This window comes from Spermophilus citellus, assembly GCF_964194105.1.
Source record: "Spermophilus citellus genome assembly, chromosome: 3".
In the NCBI taxonomy this organism is placed as follows: domain Eukaryota; kingdom Metazoa; phylum Chordata; class Mammalia; order Rodentia; family Sciuridae; genus Spermophilus; species Spermophilus citellus.
The window spans coordinates 45,040,204-45,058,083 of record NC_138184.1 but is presented as its reverse complement, the minus strand read 5'-3'; the positions used below and the strand labels follow the sequence as shown (position 1 = coordinate 45,058,083).

At 46.7% G+C, this 17,880-nt stretch overlaps 1 protein-coding gene across 4 annotated transcripts in view; it reads left to right on the top strand.

Annotated features, from left to right (window-relative positions):
• The first annotated feature begins 3,974 nt into the window (after positions 1-3,974).
• GALNT15 (polypeptide N-acetylgalactosaminyltransferase 15) overlaps positions 3,975-17,880 on the top strand; it is a 42,175-nt gene continuing 28,269 nt past the window's right edge. The window contains exon 1 of one of the 4 annotated variants that reach the window (XM_081284311.1): positions 3,975-5,323. In XM_081284311.1, coding sequence (XP_081140437.1) covers positions 4,779-5,323 — 545 coding nt within the window. In that variant the 5' untranslated portion in view covers positions 3,975-4,778. The remainder of the gene's footprint in view (positions 5,324-17,880) is intronic. The other 3 variants (XM_081284309.1, XM_081284310.1, XM_081284308.1) reach the window with 3 other exon arrangements.

The following is a 17,880-nucleotide window of genomic DNA, read 5'->3' as shown; positions in this document are numbered from 1 at the left end:
ATGGAGGAAAGGGGTATAGCCCTTTCCCAGGACTGCATCCTAGATCCTGCTTTCCCACAGAGCCCAGGCAGCACAGTCTCTGAAGGAAGATAACAGCGGGAATTCTCTCAGAGTTGTCCCATTTCTGAGACCAGGAGGAATAAGACGGAGATGAAAGGGACTTTTGTGCTGTGTTTTGGGGATCCATGCTTTGCTTGATATTGTTTCTGGGAGGACAAAGGGAGGAGAAATCCAGCTAGAAGAGGAGAGAAGCTAAGTATCAGGGTTGCAGACTGAGGATGCTTTGCCAGCATCCTGGTGATACAGGGAGGATGGGGCCAGGAGGAGATGTATAGGCAGCAACGTAACAACCCAGAGAGCCAGGAGTTTAGAGGGGGCAGAGCATATGTGGTGGGGGATGCCCTGGAGCTTGCAATTAGGAAAGTCACCTGCCTCCTCTAATCCAAGGTGACTCTGAGAAACTTGGGGGAGTTGGAGGAGTTTGGGTCCTATGCTAGGGGACTTCTTTCTTTAGCATTGTATAATGAAGTTTTGATGGGTCCCTCAAGGGGCCCCTTTGAGTGAACCTCTCCAGGAGCCTGCTGGGGCTCCAGTCCAGGGCAGCATGGTAGGCCTTCTGGCATTCATGCCAAGTCAGCCTGTTTCAACCCTGAGCCATCCAGCAGGCATGAAGCAGTTCAAGCTTTTTTTTTTTTTTTGAGAGAGAGAGAGAGAGAGAGAGAGAGAGAGAGAGAGAGAGAGAGAATGAATCTTTTTTTCTAGATGGACACAACACAATGCCTTTATTTTTTTTATGTGGTTCTGAGAATTGAACCCAGGTCCCACCCGTCCTAAGTGAGCGCTCTACCACTGAGCCACTATTCCAGCCCAGGTCAAGCATTTTTTAGGTGACTGTCCATTTAGGAGCACGTGGGCATTTTATTTGCTTCAGCGTGTCCTTAAAATGTCATCCCATGATTATGGGCTATATGGAATCTTTGTAGAGTTGGTCTAAATTACAGAGTCTTGGAAAACACCCAGACTTCCTTTGACTCAACAGCATACCGTTGTCTTTATATTCATTCAACAAATGAATATACTTATTGAATGGTTATGCCAGACACAGGTTCAGATTCTGGGGCAACAGCTGTGGACAAACAAAATCCCTGCCCCTGTAGAGCTTGCATATTACGCTGGCAATTGAGACTTGAGTGTTTTAACTTGTTGGATGCTAAGAAGAGCCACAGATTCTCCCCCCAAACGGGGGATAAGAATAGCGAATGCCACATGTAGAAAGAAGGGTTTTCAATATAGAAAGGGAGGGGGGTCCTAGGAGGCCTCACTGATCAGAGGACATTGTTGTAAACATAAGAGGGAAGAAATGAGCCGTGTGGGTGGATTTCTGGTGTAAGAGAGACCCAGCTACAATATGGCCAGGGTGAAGGCCCTGGAATGGGATGTTCTGATGAGTTTGAAGTTAGTACCACTAGAGAAGAGTGGATGAAAGCTCTGTCCCTGAGGATGGTGACAATGTCCACTGAGTTTTCTGAAAGCCTCCTCATGTGTCATTTCTAAAAAAGTGGGGTGACAATAGAATACCATGTTACTGAATGGTTCCCCCAAACCTAGACAAGTTAAAGGAAGCATGAGAGCAAGCCTGGGCCAGAAATCCAGATACCTATTATCTTGAAGGACAATGGCTTCCTCTTATGAACACTGGGAACTAGGGCAAGTTAGCATTATCTGTAGAAAGCTTCTTTCTTGCATGTATGCCAGGACGGTTGCTCCTTGGTGTGCTGGTCACGTAAGCAAATTGAGCAAGTTAATGCTGATGTCACTCCTTCTGCAGCCCTAGGTATAAAACCTGCTCTGAGTGGGGACAATGCAGAACTGAGAGCACTGTGGAAAGAATACATGTCATACTCATCCAGCTGCTCACCACTGGACAAAATGCTGTGAGGGAGTGTGGGCAGTGCTTGGCGAAGCCCCTTCAGGGATGGAGGTGCTATCTGTTTCAGCCCACTGCCATTGAACTCTTCTTGGAACTGTCACTGATCTCTTGTAAGCTTGTCCCCAATAAATCATATGTCTCTCTCACTATTTCCTGGCACTTTCTTTGGCTTCTCTGCAACCCACTCCATTGCCCTGGCGCAACTGGGCAACGGATGTGACCCCGACCCTGAAACCTTTTTATTTGCCATCTCATTAACCTCAAAATGTCCCAGAAATTCTGCATCTTCCAGCGTGCCTGCCTCTTGGAATTGAAAGTCTTCTAACCTCCGTCCCCCTTCCCAATGTACTCTGATTTGGGATTTAAAAGATGAGGTCCGACCATTAATCCCTAAGTGCTGTCCACTGGGGCACTATGATGGGCTATTGAGAGAACAACATATAACCCACGAGTTCACCTCGGACTTTATGAATGACTGTAGGGAAAATACACACGTATACATGGGTGAGCACATGCACACATGTACATATGAGCTCTCACGCAGGTGCGCGCACACATACACCTGAAGAAGCGACTGAGTCAAAAGGAAAAAATATGGGTTTTTTTTTCCAATGGACTTTTTGAGCTCACATTCTAAGATCAAAATCAAAACAAGAAACAATGAGCAAGTTCATTGCAAGAATTCCCCTATGTCAGTTTTGCCTACTTCACTCCTAGAGCCACCAGAAGAATGCAGCTCCCATTGATGGTCAGTTACCCTTCCTGTTGGAGTCAGAAGCCCAAGAACTCTGTATGTGCAGAATTCTTCCTCTCATCAATATCACACCCTCAGTGAGCTCAGGTCTCCGAGTTTCAAGCACCACCTGTGTGCTTCCGCAGCCAGAGCAGAGACCTCTCCCTGAACATCAGCTGCCATATATCCCACGGACTACACTTTATCTCCTCTTGGGTCTCTAAAACATCTCCAGTGTCACATGTCCCTACATGAGCCACTGATTTCACCCTTCAACCTGCTCCTCACCTTCCTCATCTTGGTTGATGGCAAGTCTGTTCTTCCAACTTCTCTGAACCCAAACTTGAACCTTTCCTTGCCTCCTCTTACTCTCACACCACATATCAATTCATCAGCAAATCCTATCAATTCTTTCTTAAAATACATCTGCAAGCTGCCCACTTCTCACCACCCTCCACTGATGCCACTTTGGTCAAAGTCAATAATGTCTTGACAGAACCTGCTTCTGCCCTTCGCTCCCCACTGGCCGATTCTCAACCTAGCATACAGAGTGATCCAGTTAAAGCCCAAGTCAGGTTGTTTCTCTGCTCAGCTCAAATTCTGCAAAGGCTCCCATCTCACTTGGATGGAAAGCCGAGATACCTTCGGTGCTCTCCAAGGGATGTCCTGCAAGATTCTCCACCCTCACCTCTCTCACTCCATCTCCCATCATGCTCCACCCTGCCTGCTCTGCTCCAGCCCTTTGCTATTCCTCAAGCCAGGCACACTCTCGCCTCAGAAACTTCACATTTATTATTCTCTGCCTAACACACTCATCCCCAGGTAGCTGTATAACCCTCTCCCCTACACAAAGGCTCAATCTCTCGTGAACCCTTTCCTTACCATTCAAGGTTATTTTCAACCCCCATCTGTGTTTAATGTTTTCTCCGTAGCCCTTGTCACCATCTGACTCACTGTATATTTTAATTAATCATCTCTTTGTCTCCACTATTAGCATGTAAGCTCCATGAGACACACACTGTTTTGACTGCTTTATTCATTGCTATAATCCCAGTTCCCAGAACAGTTTGGCACACAGTAGGTGCTGGGTGTGGGTTGAAGGGAGTTTTGCAGTTGAAGGAGCGTGCCACACCTGCTCCAGCATGCCCTCCCCAGTGGCTGGAGCACAGTGCTATTGTGGAAAAAGGAGGGGGTTACATGCTGTCATCCTCTTGTTTTCAGGAGAGCAGGGTATGTGGTTCCTGGGAAGGGAAGGAGAGTCCAGTCCAGCCTGGCAGATCACCTGTGGGAGGCTGAGGGCGCAAATATCCAGGCAACTCCTCCCCTCTATGTCACAAGTGCAGCCTTTCTGCACCAGGAGGGAATACTCTTTCCTACTCCTTTGGGTGGGGAAAGAATTCTTCCTATGAATGAGATTCAAATCGGAACTCTTGGGACATTCCTGTTTTGATTTGGTTCTAGCAGTGACGCCTTCGGGTTGTGCAAAGCCTGGGAACATTGAGGGCATTAGGACCAGGAGCGAGACGCTCGCTTGGCTCTGGGCTGTGTCTGGCAGAGGGCTCTCCGCTGAGCAGAGCTATGTGTGAAAGGAAATCAGGCACTGCCTGCCGGCTTTACATCTGTTGATCTGACCTGACTTGAAGCGTCCAAAGAGGGACGGCTGTCAGCTCTGCTGCACTGAGAACCCACCAGCTCACCCCAGACATCTCATAGCAGCCTGACCATTCATGCAAAGGGGGAAAGAAACACATGGGACTAAACACCTGAGCAGAATGGATTCATTTTTTTCCCCAAGGAGAAAAACAGGGTAAAAGGGGAGCAAGCAATTCAGTTTAAAGTCCTTGTGAATGGGCTCTCCAAAGGCAATTAAAGAAAGCCACGCAGAGGACCTGGGGTGAAACTGGAGTCCTGTGGACTTTCTGATAAGTGGAAGCAGGTTTTACACATGCTGTTGGCAAATGTCAGATGGGAAAAAAGGAGCAGGTTAAGTGACTGGCAAAAGAAACTTCCAGGTGGAATGAGCAACCAGGTCCTGCTGCAAGCTTGAAGGAACCTGGAGCCGGATGAGAAAGCAAACTTGAACATGACCTGTTGCATCTGGCAAGTTGTAGCAACATGCTCCTAAGGAAGCGGTACAGGCATGGACCGTGCAGACTTCAGTTCCTCCTGCTGTTTCTGATGCTGGGATGCGTCCTGATGATGGTGGCCATGTTGCATCCTCCCCTGCACACTGGGCAACAGGCTCTCACAGCCCAGGCCAACAAGCACACCCCTGAAAGCCGGTACCACCTGGACTTTGGGGAATCTCAGGAATGGGTCCTGGAGGCTGAGGATGAGGGTGAGGAGTACGACCTCCTGGAGGGCCTGCCGCCCTTTATCTCACTGCGGGAAGATCAGCTGCTAGTGGCTGTGGCTTCACCCAGGGCCAGAAGGAATCAGAGCCAGGTCAGGAGAGGTGGCAGCTACCGGCTCATCAAGCATCTGAGCAAGAGGCCAGATGAGGAAGCCTCAGAGGGGGACTGGGGGGCCGAGGAGGAGGATGGGGAAGTATCAGAAGAAAAGGAGATGACCCCACTCAGCCTGGACTTGCATGGCCTCAACGAGGCGCTCAGTGCCCGCCTGCCCCTTCACAGGGCCCTGCCCGAGGTGCGGCACCCGCTGTAAGTAAGGCCCTCTCTTTCCCTTCTCTGGTGTGGTGGGATCAGGCGGCAGCAGAGTGCAGGATGCTAAGCCTCCTCTGTTGCTAGGGCAGTGCTTCTCAAGGTGTGGTCCCTGGGGCAGCATCTGCCTTGCTGATGAGGCACTTGTTAGAAATGTTGATTCTCAGATCCTATCTCAGACCCCAGGGGAGGGGTCCAGTGATCTGTATCTAACAAGACCTCCGGGTGAGAGCCACTGTCCCGGGAAAATAGAAAGTGAGGAGTTCTTGCTTGTTCTTTCTCTTCCCTGCCCTAGGCTCTTGCCTGTCTCTAGATCCTCAGGTCACACAGTTTTATCTGTGTAACACACAATGAAGGTTAGAGGAGATGTTCTCCATGCACTGTCCAGTTCTAATGCTCCAATTCCAATACATTTTTACATGAAGCTTATTGTTAGTGTTTGCTTTTATTTTGGATCAGAATAACAATTGCTTTTTAACATTTATGTGGCTCTTGCCATTTGCCTGGTTTTAATTTAAGAGCTTTCCATGTTCTAACTCATGAAGTTCTATGAAGTCCCTTACCACTCTGGAGGATGGGTGCTAGTATTAGCATCCTGCTATTTTTATAGGAATGAAAAATAAGGCATGGAGAGACCAAGTGGCTTTCCCACAGTCACAACTAGTACATGCCAAAGCAGGAACTTGAATTCCGCATTTAAGCTTCAGACTGCCTAAACGACCATTCTGTGCCACCCTCCTTAATGTGCTAGACCAAGGGACTACTTCCAGTGCTCCGGAGCTAGACTACTGTGCTGACTGCAGCTTAGCCTGTTCCAGCCCCGGGAGGCAAGCTGAGAAGTGTGCATGACATGCAGATCTGTGCCCAGGGAGATGGTAGGCTCATGCTTTACATCCTGGCCCTCCCTTACCATGGCTGGCCAAGGGGAAGCGGGTGGGGCACTGCTTACCAGCCTCCAGGAGCAATGCAGCTGGTTCGTTTGGGTGATCAAAGGCCCTTCCCTAGAAGTCATGGCTCTTCCCAGAGCTCAGAGGGTTTCCTGGAAAGCAAACATATCCTGTAACCCCTTGAAGCAAGAGGATATGTGTAGAGCAGCAGCTGGGAGCAGTGCATATGCTCCTCCGATCCCTGATTGGTCCCTCTCAGGCTTGCTGCTCTGCCACTCAGGCTCAGGGGCATGCAAATGCAGGGTCAGCACCTGGGTGTGAGCACCTCCTTAAATTGTGTACTCTGGTGCCTCATCACCTCACCCGGGTCTTCCCATCCCTGCTGCTCTGACCACAGGCCTTGGCTTATAAAGCACTTTTCAGGAAACTCCCACCCCATTCCAGTTTTGTGCTCTCAGCACCCTGGAGTTTAGTACTTAGTACAACTGAAGCTAAATGGTCATTGATGTATTTATTTGTTCAATGTCTGCTTCCCCTGCCATGCTGTGAGCCCTAGAGAAGGTTAGCACTGAATTTGTATTGTATATCCCAGCATGCAGTAAAGAAATGATTGCTGAATAAAGGAACAGTTTTCAATTTTTTTGATGCATTTTCCCATTGACTACAGCAGGAAGAATATCCTCATTTTGCAAATAAGAAACATTACCTCAAACAAGAGACTTTGGCTACCAAAGGAGTGTGCATGTATGCTATGCATGTGTGTGTTTGTGTTTGTGGATGTACTGCATATTGTATGTACATTGTGTTGTGTATATATTAAATAGAAATGCATGTATGTTGTGTGTAGTGTGTGAATTGTGTATTGTGTGATTCCTGTGTGCTTGGTGTATGTCATATATGTGGCACGATGTGCACTTATTAGAGCTGTGTGGTGTGTTGTCATACGTGCATGCATGTTGTGGATGTGCTGTGTCCATAGTAATAACATACATGCACTGTGTCCATGTGTTTGATGTGGTGCTTGTCTTGCATATGATGTATGTGTGCAGGCATATCATGTTGTGACCATGTTGCATGGGTATGACATGCTTATGTGTGTACTGGGTGAGTGTGTATAGTGCATGTGTTACACGTTATAAATGCATTTTGTAAGTGCTGACTGCAGCTTAGCCTGCCCCAACTCCAGGAGGCAAGTTGGGAAGTGTGCATAACATGCAGATTTGTGCCCAGGGAGATGGTATGCATGAGTAACACACACACACACGTATTTGTGCAAGTTTGTATGTGTATTACTCATGCATCCTGAAGAAAATGAATGTACTGTATGTACATGGTACACAGTGGGTGAATTTTGTGGCTTGTGCACTGTGCACAGGTATGCATATTTTGCATGGATGTAATATGTGTATATTGTGCATGTTATGCATTTGGTGTAATGAGCATATGTATTGTGCCTGTGTGCATATGCACATATTGTGATGTAATGTTTTGCATGTGAATATGGTACATGTGTGCAAATGTATTTGTTTTGACTGCGTTGCACATTTGTATTGTGTGAGAGTGTTGCACATGTGTTATAAAAGAGCTGTGCAAGCCGGCACAGTGGTGCATGCCTGTAATCCCAGCGGCCCGGGAGGCTGAGGCAGGAGGATTGCAAATTCAAAGCCAACCTCAGCAACTAAGTGAGGCCCTAGCAACTCAGTGAGACCCTGTCTCTAAATGGGAATGTGGCTCAGTGGTGGAGTGTCCCTGAGTTCAATCCCTGGTACCCCCACCCCCCCCAAAAAAGATCAACAATGCTACATGTTATGCCTGTGCTGTGATGCACATGAGTGTGGGATAGGTAGGTGTGTAAGCATGTGGTACAAGTGGGTACATTTTGTGCCAGGTGTGTTTGGGGTGAGCATGTATATGTGTGCATATGTGTGTGCACCACTTTGGAGGCTACTTCTTTCAGCCAGAGTAACCGACTGGTTTTAGTTTGTCCCCATATGAGCATTGAAAAATCCCTGGCAGTGGGGAAACCCCTCAACTCCAGGCTATGCAAGACAGTTGGTCTCTCCACCCCAGCTTGCCAGGCCTCCCACAGCCACCACTCTGTGTGGAGGTGTGCATCGCCCTCTGCTGGCCTCCACCGCTATGTGCAGACAGGTCTCGCCCCCAGACTCCTCTATTTCCATTCCGCAGGTCACACCATGACACTCATTGATAGGAACTCACACCACGACACTCATTGATAGGACAGTTCCTGTGAAGCTAGGCAACAACGCCCACCCTCTCTCCTGCGCTCTCCTCCTCCCACCGCTCTCCTAGACTCTAAAAACGGGGTCTAAATACAAGACACGAAAGAAATAGCCATGCATTAAGCATCTACTGTATGCGGACCCTGCACCACCGCTTTTCCGGCTTTCCCACCAGGGCTGGGGGAGAGAACAGGTTCGGAGTCGCTGCCTCCTGCGCAGTGTATTCGGTGCCTGCCCCAGAGCTTCTTGCAAGCCCATCCAAACTCCTTATCCAGACACGCATCTCTGGCCCCAATTCTTTCAAAAGAACCCCCACACCCGCCCTGGCCTTTGTCCAGCCCCCTGGCTGGGACCCAGGCCTTCTCTCTGAGTACCCCTGGAGTTCAGTTTGAATAGGGGACTTTCAAAGAAAGTTAACAATAATGCAAAGACCAAAAAAAGAAAAAATCAATATAAAAGCCATCCAAAGACTGCCTCAGGCAAGAGGTAAAATTATAGTGAATATTTATTGAGCACTTACCATGTACTAGAGACTCTGCCAAGAGGTTTTCATTTATTAATCTGCATAGCAAACCCATGAAGTAGGTTTCATTTAGTGAATGAAAAAACTGAGGCACTGAAAGGTGGAGAGACCAAGTCATCTCACCAGGCGTGTCTGACACCAAAGTCAAACTCAACCACAATGCTAGACTTTCTAAGTCTGCCACTTCCCAGGCCAGGGATTGGGCAAGTCACATGGGATGGAAACATTTCTATAGTTTTTCTATATTGAAGTGGGGGAAATGCAGACAGGTCCCTGGGGAGATATGTAGGAGGAGGCTAGCCCAGTATCCTTGGTGGTCCTGAGGATTTGAGGCCACCTTGTGTCTCACCACAGGGCACCAGAGGAGCTGTATCCCATGAAATACTGAGTCCCAGCTAGACACAGACTCAGCTTTTGCTCACAGTGAAGGTAGACCTTGAAAATCCTCTGCAAGAGGAAGAAGTGAAACTTATAGCATGATATCCGTAAGGGTGGTGTAAATCCACTCTAACTTCTTCACAAGACAGCCCATACTCACAGGGATGCTCAGGGAGGGCATACAACTGAATCAGAAAACACAGATGAACTAAAGAGAAGGGCCGAGGATGGAGTCACAAACTGAGGCATAGGATTATCTCAGCCCTGCTAAGCTGCTGTCAACAAGGGGTTGGGGAGGAACAAGTCTAGCCACTTAGCCTTATGCAGCACTGGCTGTTTTCAAAGTTGTCCTTTGATCATCCTGGATCCCATGTAGGGCAATGGATTCCTAGGATCCAAGAGGCTCCGCAGGAGCAAGTGTTTCATACCTCAACATCCAGGGAAGCAGCTCTCCAACTTGAGTGTGCATCCAAGCATCCAGAGGACTTGTTAATATATAGATTCCTGGCCTCCACCCTGCCCGCTTTGCATTCAGTAGGTCTATGTTGGGGCTCAAGCATTGGCATTTCTATAAGCTCCCAGATCCTGCTTCTGCTGATCTGAAATTACTTTGAGAACCACTGCTCTGAGGCACAGAGTAGGGCTTCTCAAACTTTAGCAGGTCTGCCAATTACCTGGGCAGCTTGTGAAAAAGCAGAGTCTGATTCCATAGGTCAGGGCAGCAGCCCAAGAGGCTAAGCTCCCACAGATGACACTTTATAACAGCAATGGGCTACACCACTGATTTCCAAAATATGAACTGATTCTTCTGGATGCATATTAAAAACATAGCCTTTCAGCCCCTACTGGCTTTCCATTGTTCTGAGTCAGATACCAGCAATCTGAATTTTTAAAGATGGATGCTAGACAGATCAGGGAACTACTGGTATCGAAAGTGAGTGGAGAGATAGTTAAGTTCAGGAAGGTTCCTTCAGAGAGGTGGTACTGGAATCAGGAAATAAAGAAGAGAGGCAGAGAGGAATATAGTGTTCTTCATGATCCTGGGAGATTTTCATGAAATATAAATATCAGCTTAATTGCAGTCAGTTTTATTCTGTTTGCACCAACTTATAACTTGCATTAAACTTGAGTTTAGCCCATGTTTTATGTACCCACAAGTGTGACTAATTCAAACTCTCATAGAAAAGTGACCCTGGAGTTGAATCCTGGTCCTGCCTCTTACTGTTTGACCTTGTACATGTCACTCAGCCTCTCTGAAGCTCAGTCTCTTCAACTGTAAAATGGAATGATAATGATGGCCTTGCATGGGATTGCAGAGAAAAATGACAAAACATGTGATGATCCCCCTCTCTCCAGTATTAAAGTCCAAGCAGAAGGTTCCCTTTATATTCTTCAGTAAAGGCTGGGGAAGTAATTTGGAGAGACAGAGAAAAGGTTGAGCTGTGGACTCATCACCATTCTTTCTCTAAGCAGTTATTTTCTGTCTTTGGGGGTTGCTAAATCATCACAAACTTGGAGGCACACTGGAATTATCTGGAGAGTCTTAAAAAGTCCTGATACTCAGACCCTACTTTAGGGATTCTTATTTAGTTAGTCCAGGGTGAGAGCCTGGCATGAAGCATTTTAAACCTCCCAGGTAGTTCTGATGTGCAACCTGGGTTGAGACCCAGGATTGTGAGGCACCAGTCGGTGGAGGGAAAGGGCTCTCTTCCCTTTCTCCTCCCTCCTGCCTGAGAGGCCACGCTGGGCCAGGGCAGGGGCCAGAGAATCATTCTGGCAGCAGCTTTGTTGTCTAGCAGTAAGCAGTGTTGCAATTCACCAGGTCCATTCAGTTCACTGCCAAGGCTCTCTCCCTCCAGGCTGTGAGTCACTTGGGGTGACTCCTCGCCCCTCTGTTGACTCTGACAGCCTGGCCTGCAAATGAGAGAGGAGGCAATGGACAGGACATCAGTCAACCTGAGAGGCAAGGAGGGAAGAGTGAGAACAGGAATGGGCTGGGGCTGACGCCAGGGCTGGACCTCAGCTTAGCCCTCCCCACCTGCCACCCCTACCTCCTGCTAAGAAGAGGAAAAACACCCAACATGGTCAGCACAAGCCATGCTTCTGGGGACTGGCTGGCCACATCATAAAGGTAACTCACCAGCGTCAAGCTTTTAGCCCTTCGGGCTAGTGTGGACATGATGGGGCACCCCTCCTCTGGATCTGTCACCCCTCAATGGGATTGTGGTGTGCACAGGGCTGAGTATAACCCCTCGGGTCAGGGCACTCAGGGTAGCCATTGTGAGAGGGTTTTGTTATGTGCTTCTGGACAAACCCAGCTGGGGGTCACATTAGAGGAAGTCAGACTGCACCTTGTCTTTTTTTAATTCCTATGGGAGAAAGTTGATTTTATTTACGACAGTGCCTCTCCAAGCATGGTCCTCAGACCAGCAGCACCAGAAATGAGGACACTCAAGCCCCATTCAGACCTCTGGGGTGAAAATGTCTATTTTAACATTTATATTCATGTTAGAGTTTGAGAAGCTCTGATAAGGCTAAAGGTTCACAGCATGGTGGCACATTAGGATCCACTGGAGAGTTTTACAAATCATCCATCATGCCAGGCTCCAACTCTGACCAATTAAATAGGATTCTCTGGGACTCTAAGGGACTCCAAGGTGCAACTGGGCCCAAGAACCACTGATTGAGGTCCTTAAAGGTGAAAAGAAACTGGGATGCTCAAGTTACTGGAGACAATGGGGTTATGCATGTTGACATTTTAGGGGGGAACAAGGGTAAGGACACCGAGATCTGGAAGCAACACTTCATTGAGCCCTGAGCACAGCAGGGCTTTTACTTTTATATATAAGCAAGTTTTGGGCACATCAAGGCAAGGGAGCTGGTGCAATTCTATTGGAGGGTGCATTCTACATTCCTTATATGGGTGCAAGCTTGTCAACAGCCTAGGGACTTCTACTGCACTGAGCCTAAGGGGGGATTGTTCTGTCAATCTACTTTGTTTCCTGCGTCTGCTACTGCAGTTATCTTTTATAGGTACCTATTAGCCACTGCAAGCCTCTATGGTTAAATGTCAATGAGCAGAGCTGCTGTGTGTCAGTGTGAAAAACCACAGCCTGTCAGATACTAAACTGCTAACATTGCCATTCTGTCCTACCACAACATGGAAGGAACAGGGAACTATCCAGGCCATACCAGAGGAAGGAGACAGGTGAGAGACACATGGTCCATACTACTTTGAGAGGCTTGTCCCTCCTGACATCCTTCATCAGGTGGTGCTAGGCCCCTGCTCCAGCATCCTGCTCTCTGTCAACTTACTATTAATGTCTTGCCACTCAACACTACTGCCCTCTACTTGAGCAGTGGTCCAGGGACCAACTGCCTCAGCTGAGAACTTACTAGAAGGGCAAATCTGCAGGCACCCCCAACCCAGCCCACTGTAAATCTGCACTTAACAAGCTCCAGGGCCATTCGGGTACACGTTAATATTGAGAAGCATGGCTGCCGCCTGCCTTCTGCAGCCTCACATTTGTCTTACTATCTGCTCCCCATTCCCCACCTACCTCCTCATACCCTCTTGCTCTAGAATTGCCAAACATAGAATAAGGACTCACTGCCTCGATATTTTCTCACCATTCTTCCAGCATCTCCCATCAGCTACGGGGTGAGTGGATGCTCACTGTCACAGGCCTTACTTCAAGGGAAATTACCCTCCAGTTTAACTAATTTAAATGAAAACCACCAAAGCCACCTGGGTGAAGAAAGGAGCTTGGAGGCTTTTGTTCCCAATGGCTGTCTGAATGTTCCCAATGACTGTCGGGTGAGGGCTCTATAGGGATTACTGTAGGTCCAGCAGGGAACAGGAGCTTCAATCACTCCTGTGGCCTCCCTCGCCTGTGATCTTTGGTAAGGGACTGTGCTGTCATGTTGCACAACTCCAAGAGGCACCATTCTAAGGCGATCTCAGTGTGGCACCTGCTAGGATCAAGCAATGCAACAGACTCAATTGTGGGGATGTGATTAAGTGAGATAGTGCATGGGGAAATTCTATTGTAATTCCCAAAGCACCTGACCAGGTCCTCCATTGTCCCCAAACTGCCGAGACATGCTGAAGGACAACCTAGAGACATGTAAATCAGTACACAGTGATAGTAACAGCTTTCAGTTATTGAAAGCTTGCTGTGAACAAAGCACACAACCTAAACCTTTGCTTAGATAATCTTTACATAGTTGTCTAAAGTAACTTCTTTATTATCCTTATTTTATAGATGAACAATTTGAGGCTTAGAGAGGTATAGAGCCACATGAGAGGCTTGCAAAAAGTAATTATTAACATTTGTTGAGCTCTTACTATGATCAAGGCACCGAGCTAAGTACTTCATACACATTAACTCATTCGATCCTCTCAGCAGCCCCTTTTCACAGACGGGGAAGCTGAGGTTAAGCACATTGCATGCTCAGAAAGGACTTAATGGAGTCAAAGGGATGGCAAGAAATGAGAATTTATGAAAATAGACCTGAGGATCTGAAAGTTCTTGAAAGGAAGGATGATTTTCAGTTTTTATCAGTCGCCCAAGTCACATAAGAACAGGCTCAGCATTTGAACCCAATGACCAATCCTGGTCTCCTATCCATTTCACTCCAAGTCTCCTCCTAAGACACCCTAAACTAATAGTTTTGGAGCAAGGTGGGTGGAATTTGGTTGCTCCCAGGGGATCTACATCATACTCAATTTCTCCACTTCTCTGCCCCTTGTGCCTATGAGTATAGAGAGGACTCATCCACTTTTCCCATCCCCAGGTGGCTCTGTGCTGCCCTCAGACAGGTGAAGACCATCCCAGAGCCTGTAAATCTGTTAAAATGGCACGTGTCTTTGCTATCCCTTCCTTTATCTGGTGTCTGGGAGCTATCCAGCTTACACCATTCACAGGTCTCTTTGCCACCAGAAACAAGATAATCAATCGTGGATCCCCCTAAAATCCCATAAAAGGCACTGACACACAAGGCCTTGCACCCTTCTGTTAGAATATTGAGTTCTGCATGCAGAGCCATTAAAGTCCTGGACTCTCCGACACCCATAGCAGGGCTCACTCAGAGTAGGTACTGGTCCACCCCTGAAATATCAGATTATTTCCATGGTTATTTTCAGCTCTGGTTTCCCAGCAGTTCTGCAGTTGCCTGGAAAGATGGCCTGTAGTAGTCTGTGTGGGGTCCTGAAGGCTGTGTGAGTTTCTTCCCCTGGAAGAGGGGAAAGGATCCTCTTTGAGCTACTATCAGGAGACCTTCGTCCCTGGCATGGGGACATATCCCCCTCAAGGGTCCACCAGGCCCTTAGCAGCCTGTTAGTTTGCCCTACTCAGCTCTCTGCCCATCCACCAGCCTGTCATCTCTTCTGTCACTGTGAAAACACACTTAGCATCTGTTCATGAAACCCAAATAATTCAGGACCAAGGGGAGTCTATGAAATTCTCTTTGGAATGCCTGCTTCCCTGATTTTCCATCTACTGCAAAGGGAGCCCATAAAATCAAGAACAATGCATCTCAAGGCTGCAAGAGCCTTAGAGGTACCTTTTATAGTAACGGTGTATTTGTTAATAATGGCAGCAGACATTCAGGACTTTCCCCAGTGTTTTATGAGGGTCAGTTGATCTTCACAGAGGCCCTAGCAAGTGGGTGCTATTGTTTCTATTCTGAGGAAACCAAGGTGCCAAGAGCCAACTAACTTACCCAGGGTCATTTGCACAGGTGGTAAGTTGCAAAACTCCAGAGACATAATCTGAATTGTCAGGAGAGACTGCGGCGGTTCTAGAGAATGTTCCAGAAGGCCAAAGAGAAGAAGTCAGGTGCCCTGGTCACCAGCTATTCAGCAAAGCAGAACAATCTCATCTCTTAACTTTGGGAATATGCAAGAAATGTAATCTTAAAGAATTAGAGTTTAAATGAGAATTTGTTTCATTGGAGGGATCTGTGCCACATGCCGGGTGCTGGGTACTTGGTCAGACTTACTCCTCACAAAAGCTCTACGTGGCCATGGTTGGCATTCTCATTGTGCAGGTGTGAAAAATCAGATGTGAAAGTAACTCAGTAGGCCATAGAGTTGATGAAAGATAGCCACAGCTCACGAAGATGATCATAAATACAGTATTTGTGCTAATTACATCCTGTCTTTTCCCCAGATGGCAATAAAATAGTCACTGAGTACCTACTATTAGTCTTTGATTCTCACAACAGGCCTAACGGGCAAATATTATTATCCTTATTTTTCAAATGAGGAAACGTATGCTTATAAATATTGAGTGTATTACCCAAGGAAACTTAGGAAGCAACACAGTGAAGATTCAAATTGAAATAGGTCTGATTCCAAAGTTGGAGATCTTTCAACCACTTTACCGCAGGGATACACATGTCTGCTTTCCATGTCTCACATTCTGTGGGTTAGGATGAAGAAAGGGGTCAGATCTGTGGGTGGGCAAGACAACCCTACATTATACTGCCCTCACAGGGATTCCAAATCCAGGCCTCTCTGTCCCCAAACTCCTTTCCTATCTTAGAACACAGCCAACCTTCCGGCAATATGCCCGAGTAACAATGTAGGTTTTTTTTTTTTTTCAAACCCACTGAATTCACTGAAGAAATCTGTCTTTTCCTAGCCACCAGCCCTGGTCCTAGGACCCCTAGATTTGTCTATACCCACAGACAAGGAAATGGAGAGGATACAAATGACAGTCTAAACGGGCTTGTGAGCAGGATGGAGTAGCTGTGAGGACAGAGTAGAAATTCTGGAAGTCACAGAATCAGGAAAAGAAAGCTCCAGTAGGAGTAGCAAATGAGGAGGGAGAGAGTGGAGAGGAGGATGGAGGGGTGAGAGAGCTCAGCAAAGCCTGCCTTGTGCCTGCACCAGGGCTCTCAGACTTACAGGGAAGCCATCTGCACTTTGGCCATGTTATTTTAACAGCCCTGAACTCAGATGGTAAAAGTTCATATAAATATGTTCATTGTTTTAAGGATGATTCTAAGGACATGGTCATCCATTTAGGGAAATCTTTCTACAGCACATAGGAATTTCTTTAATGAATGAAATTAGCCAAATTATGCCATGTACACATATGAATATAACACAGTGAATTTCACCTTTAAGAGGAATGTGGGTGGGGGTGGGGGGGAGTACTGGGGACTGAAATGGAGCAAATTATTTTTCACACATGTATGGACTTGTCACAGTGAACCCCAATATTATATATAATGATAATGCACTAATAAAAAACATTTTTAAAATTTGATAAAATCTAAATATTCCATATTTGAGTTAATGGTATTGAATGATTGAACAGTTGGTCAATTGAATGGTTATGGAAGATATCATTTGGAGACATTGGTTGAAGGGAACATGAGAATTCTGCATGATTCTTGCAACTTCTTGTGAGTCTTAAACTATTTCAAAATCAGATGTTATAAATTGAAAGAAAAAAAATTACTTGAAAGAGTGTTGCTTTCCCTAAAAACACCTAGAATGTGACTTCTCTGAGTGAGGATTCTGCTGTGTCATACTCTCCCATTTCACTTTGGATACAAAAATCTCAGAAGCCAATTTCAAATTCGTTCTAGAAATACCTTAGCCCTTAAAAGCCTTCAAAACATTTATGGAAAGAAATAGCATATAAATTCATAAACAAACAAAAACACTTAGCTAGCATATGAGATGTATGTGTGTTTTTTTAATCATCTAGGAATTCTGTTTTCTGTTACCTGAATGCACTTACCTAAAACCAATTGACCCCTCTCTGCAGGCAGGACTTTGGAGAGTCGTCTGTGTGTTGAGAGTTTTCAGCCCTATTGTGGTTGGTACCAGGAATGCTCAGCGGATGAGCAGCACAGTGGACCCTGTTTCAGATGCATGTCCCTCAGGCAGGACCAGACTCAGTTTGGTTGCCATGCTTGACCATAGTTCTGCCTTCACAGAGGCCTTTAGGTATTGAAGGTTTAGGGTCTTGAGATAGCCCAGATTCCAGTGTCCCTGTGAGGAAGGACATAGTTTTTAGCAGCTACAACCCAGAAAGAAGCACTTCAGAAACACATTTTAGGAAGGCACCTTTTTTGAATAAATGTGAGCTCCAGATATAGGGTTGTTATTACAGCTCATTTCACATTGGGCCCACTCAGACTCTCCACAGACAGAAAGCAAGTGGCGAACAGCCTACTCTTCTGGACAGAAGGGAAGGAAGCTCAGACAGCCCCTAGATGGGCAGCAGTGTGCACCCTGGGTACCCACCACCCATCAGGAAAGCAAAAAGCGCATAAGAGCTCTGAAAATAGATTATCCCGCTCTACCACTTGCCAATGATGTGAACTTAAGGATTCTTGTCTCCTCTCTGAGTCTCACCTGTAAAATGAGCATGAGATAGCATAACCCACAGACTTATTTGGGGGGCGGGTGAATGTAGTAATATGTGCAAAGGACCAAATAGCATGTCACATGTAGTCAACCCACAAATGTTAAATTTTGTCCCCTCTTCAATAATAATAATAATG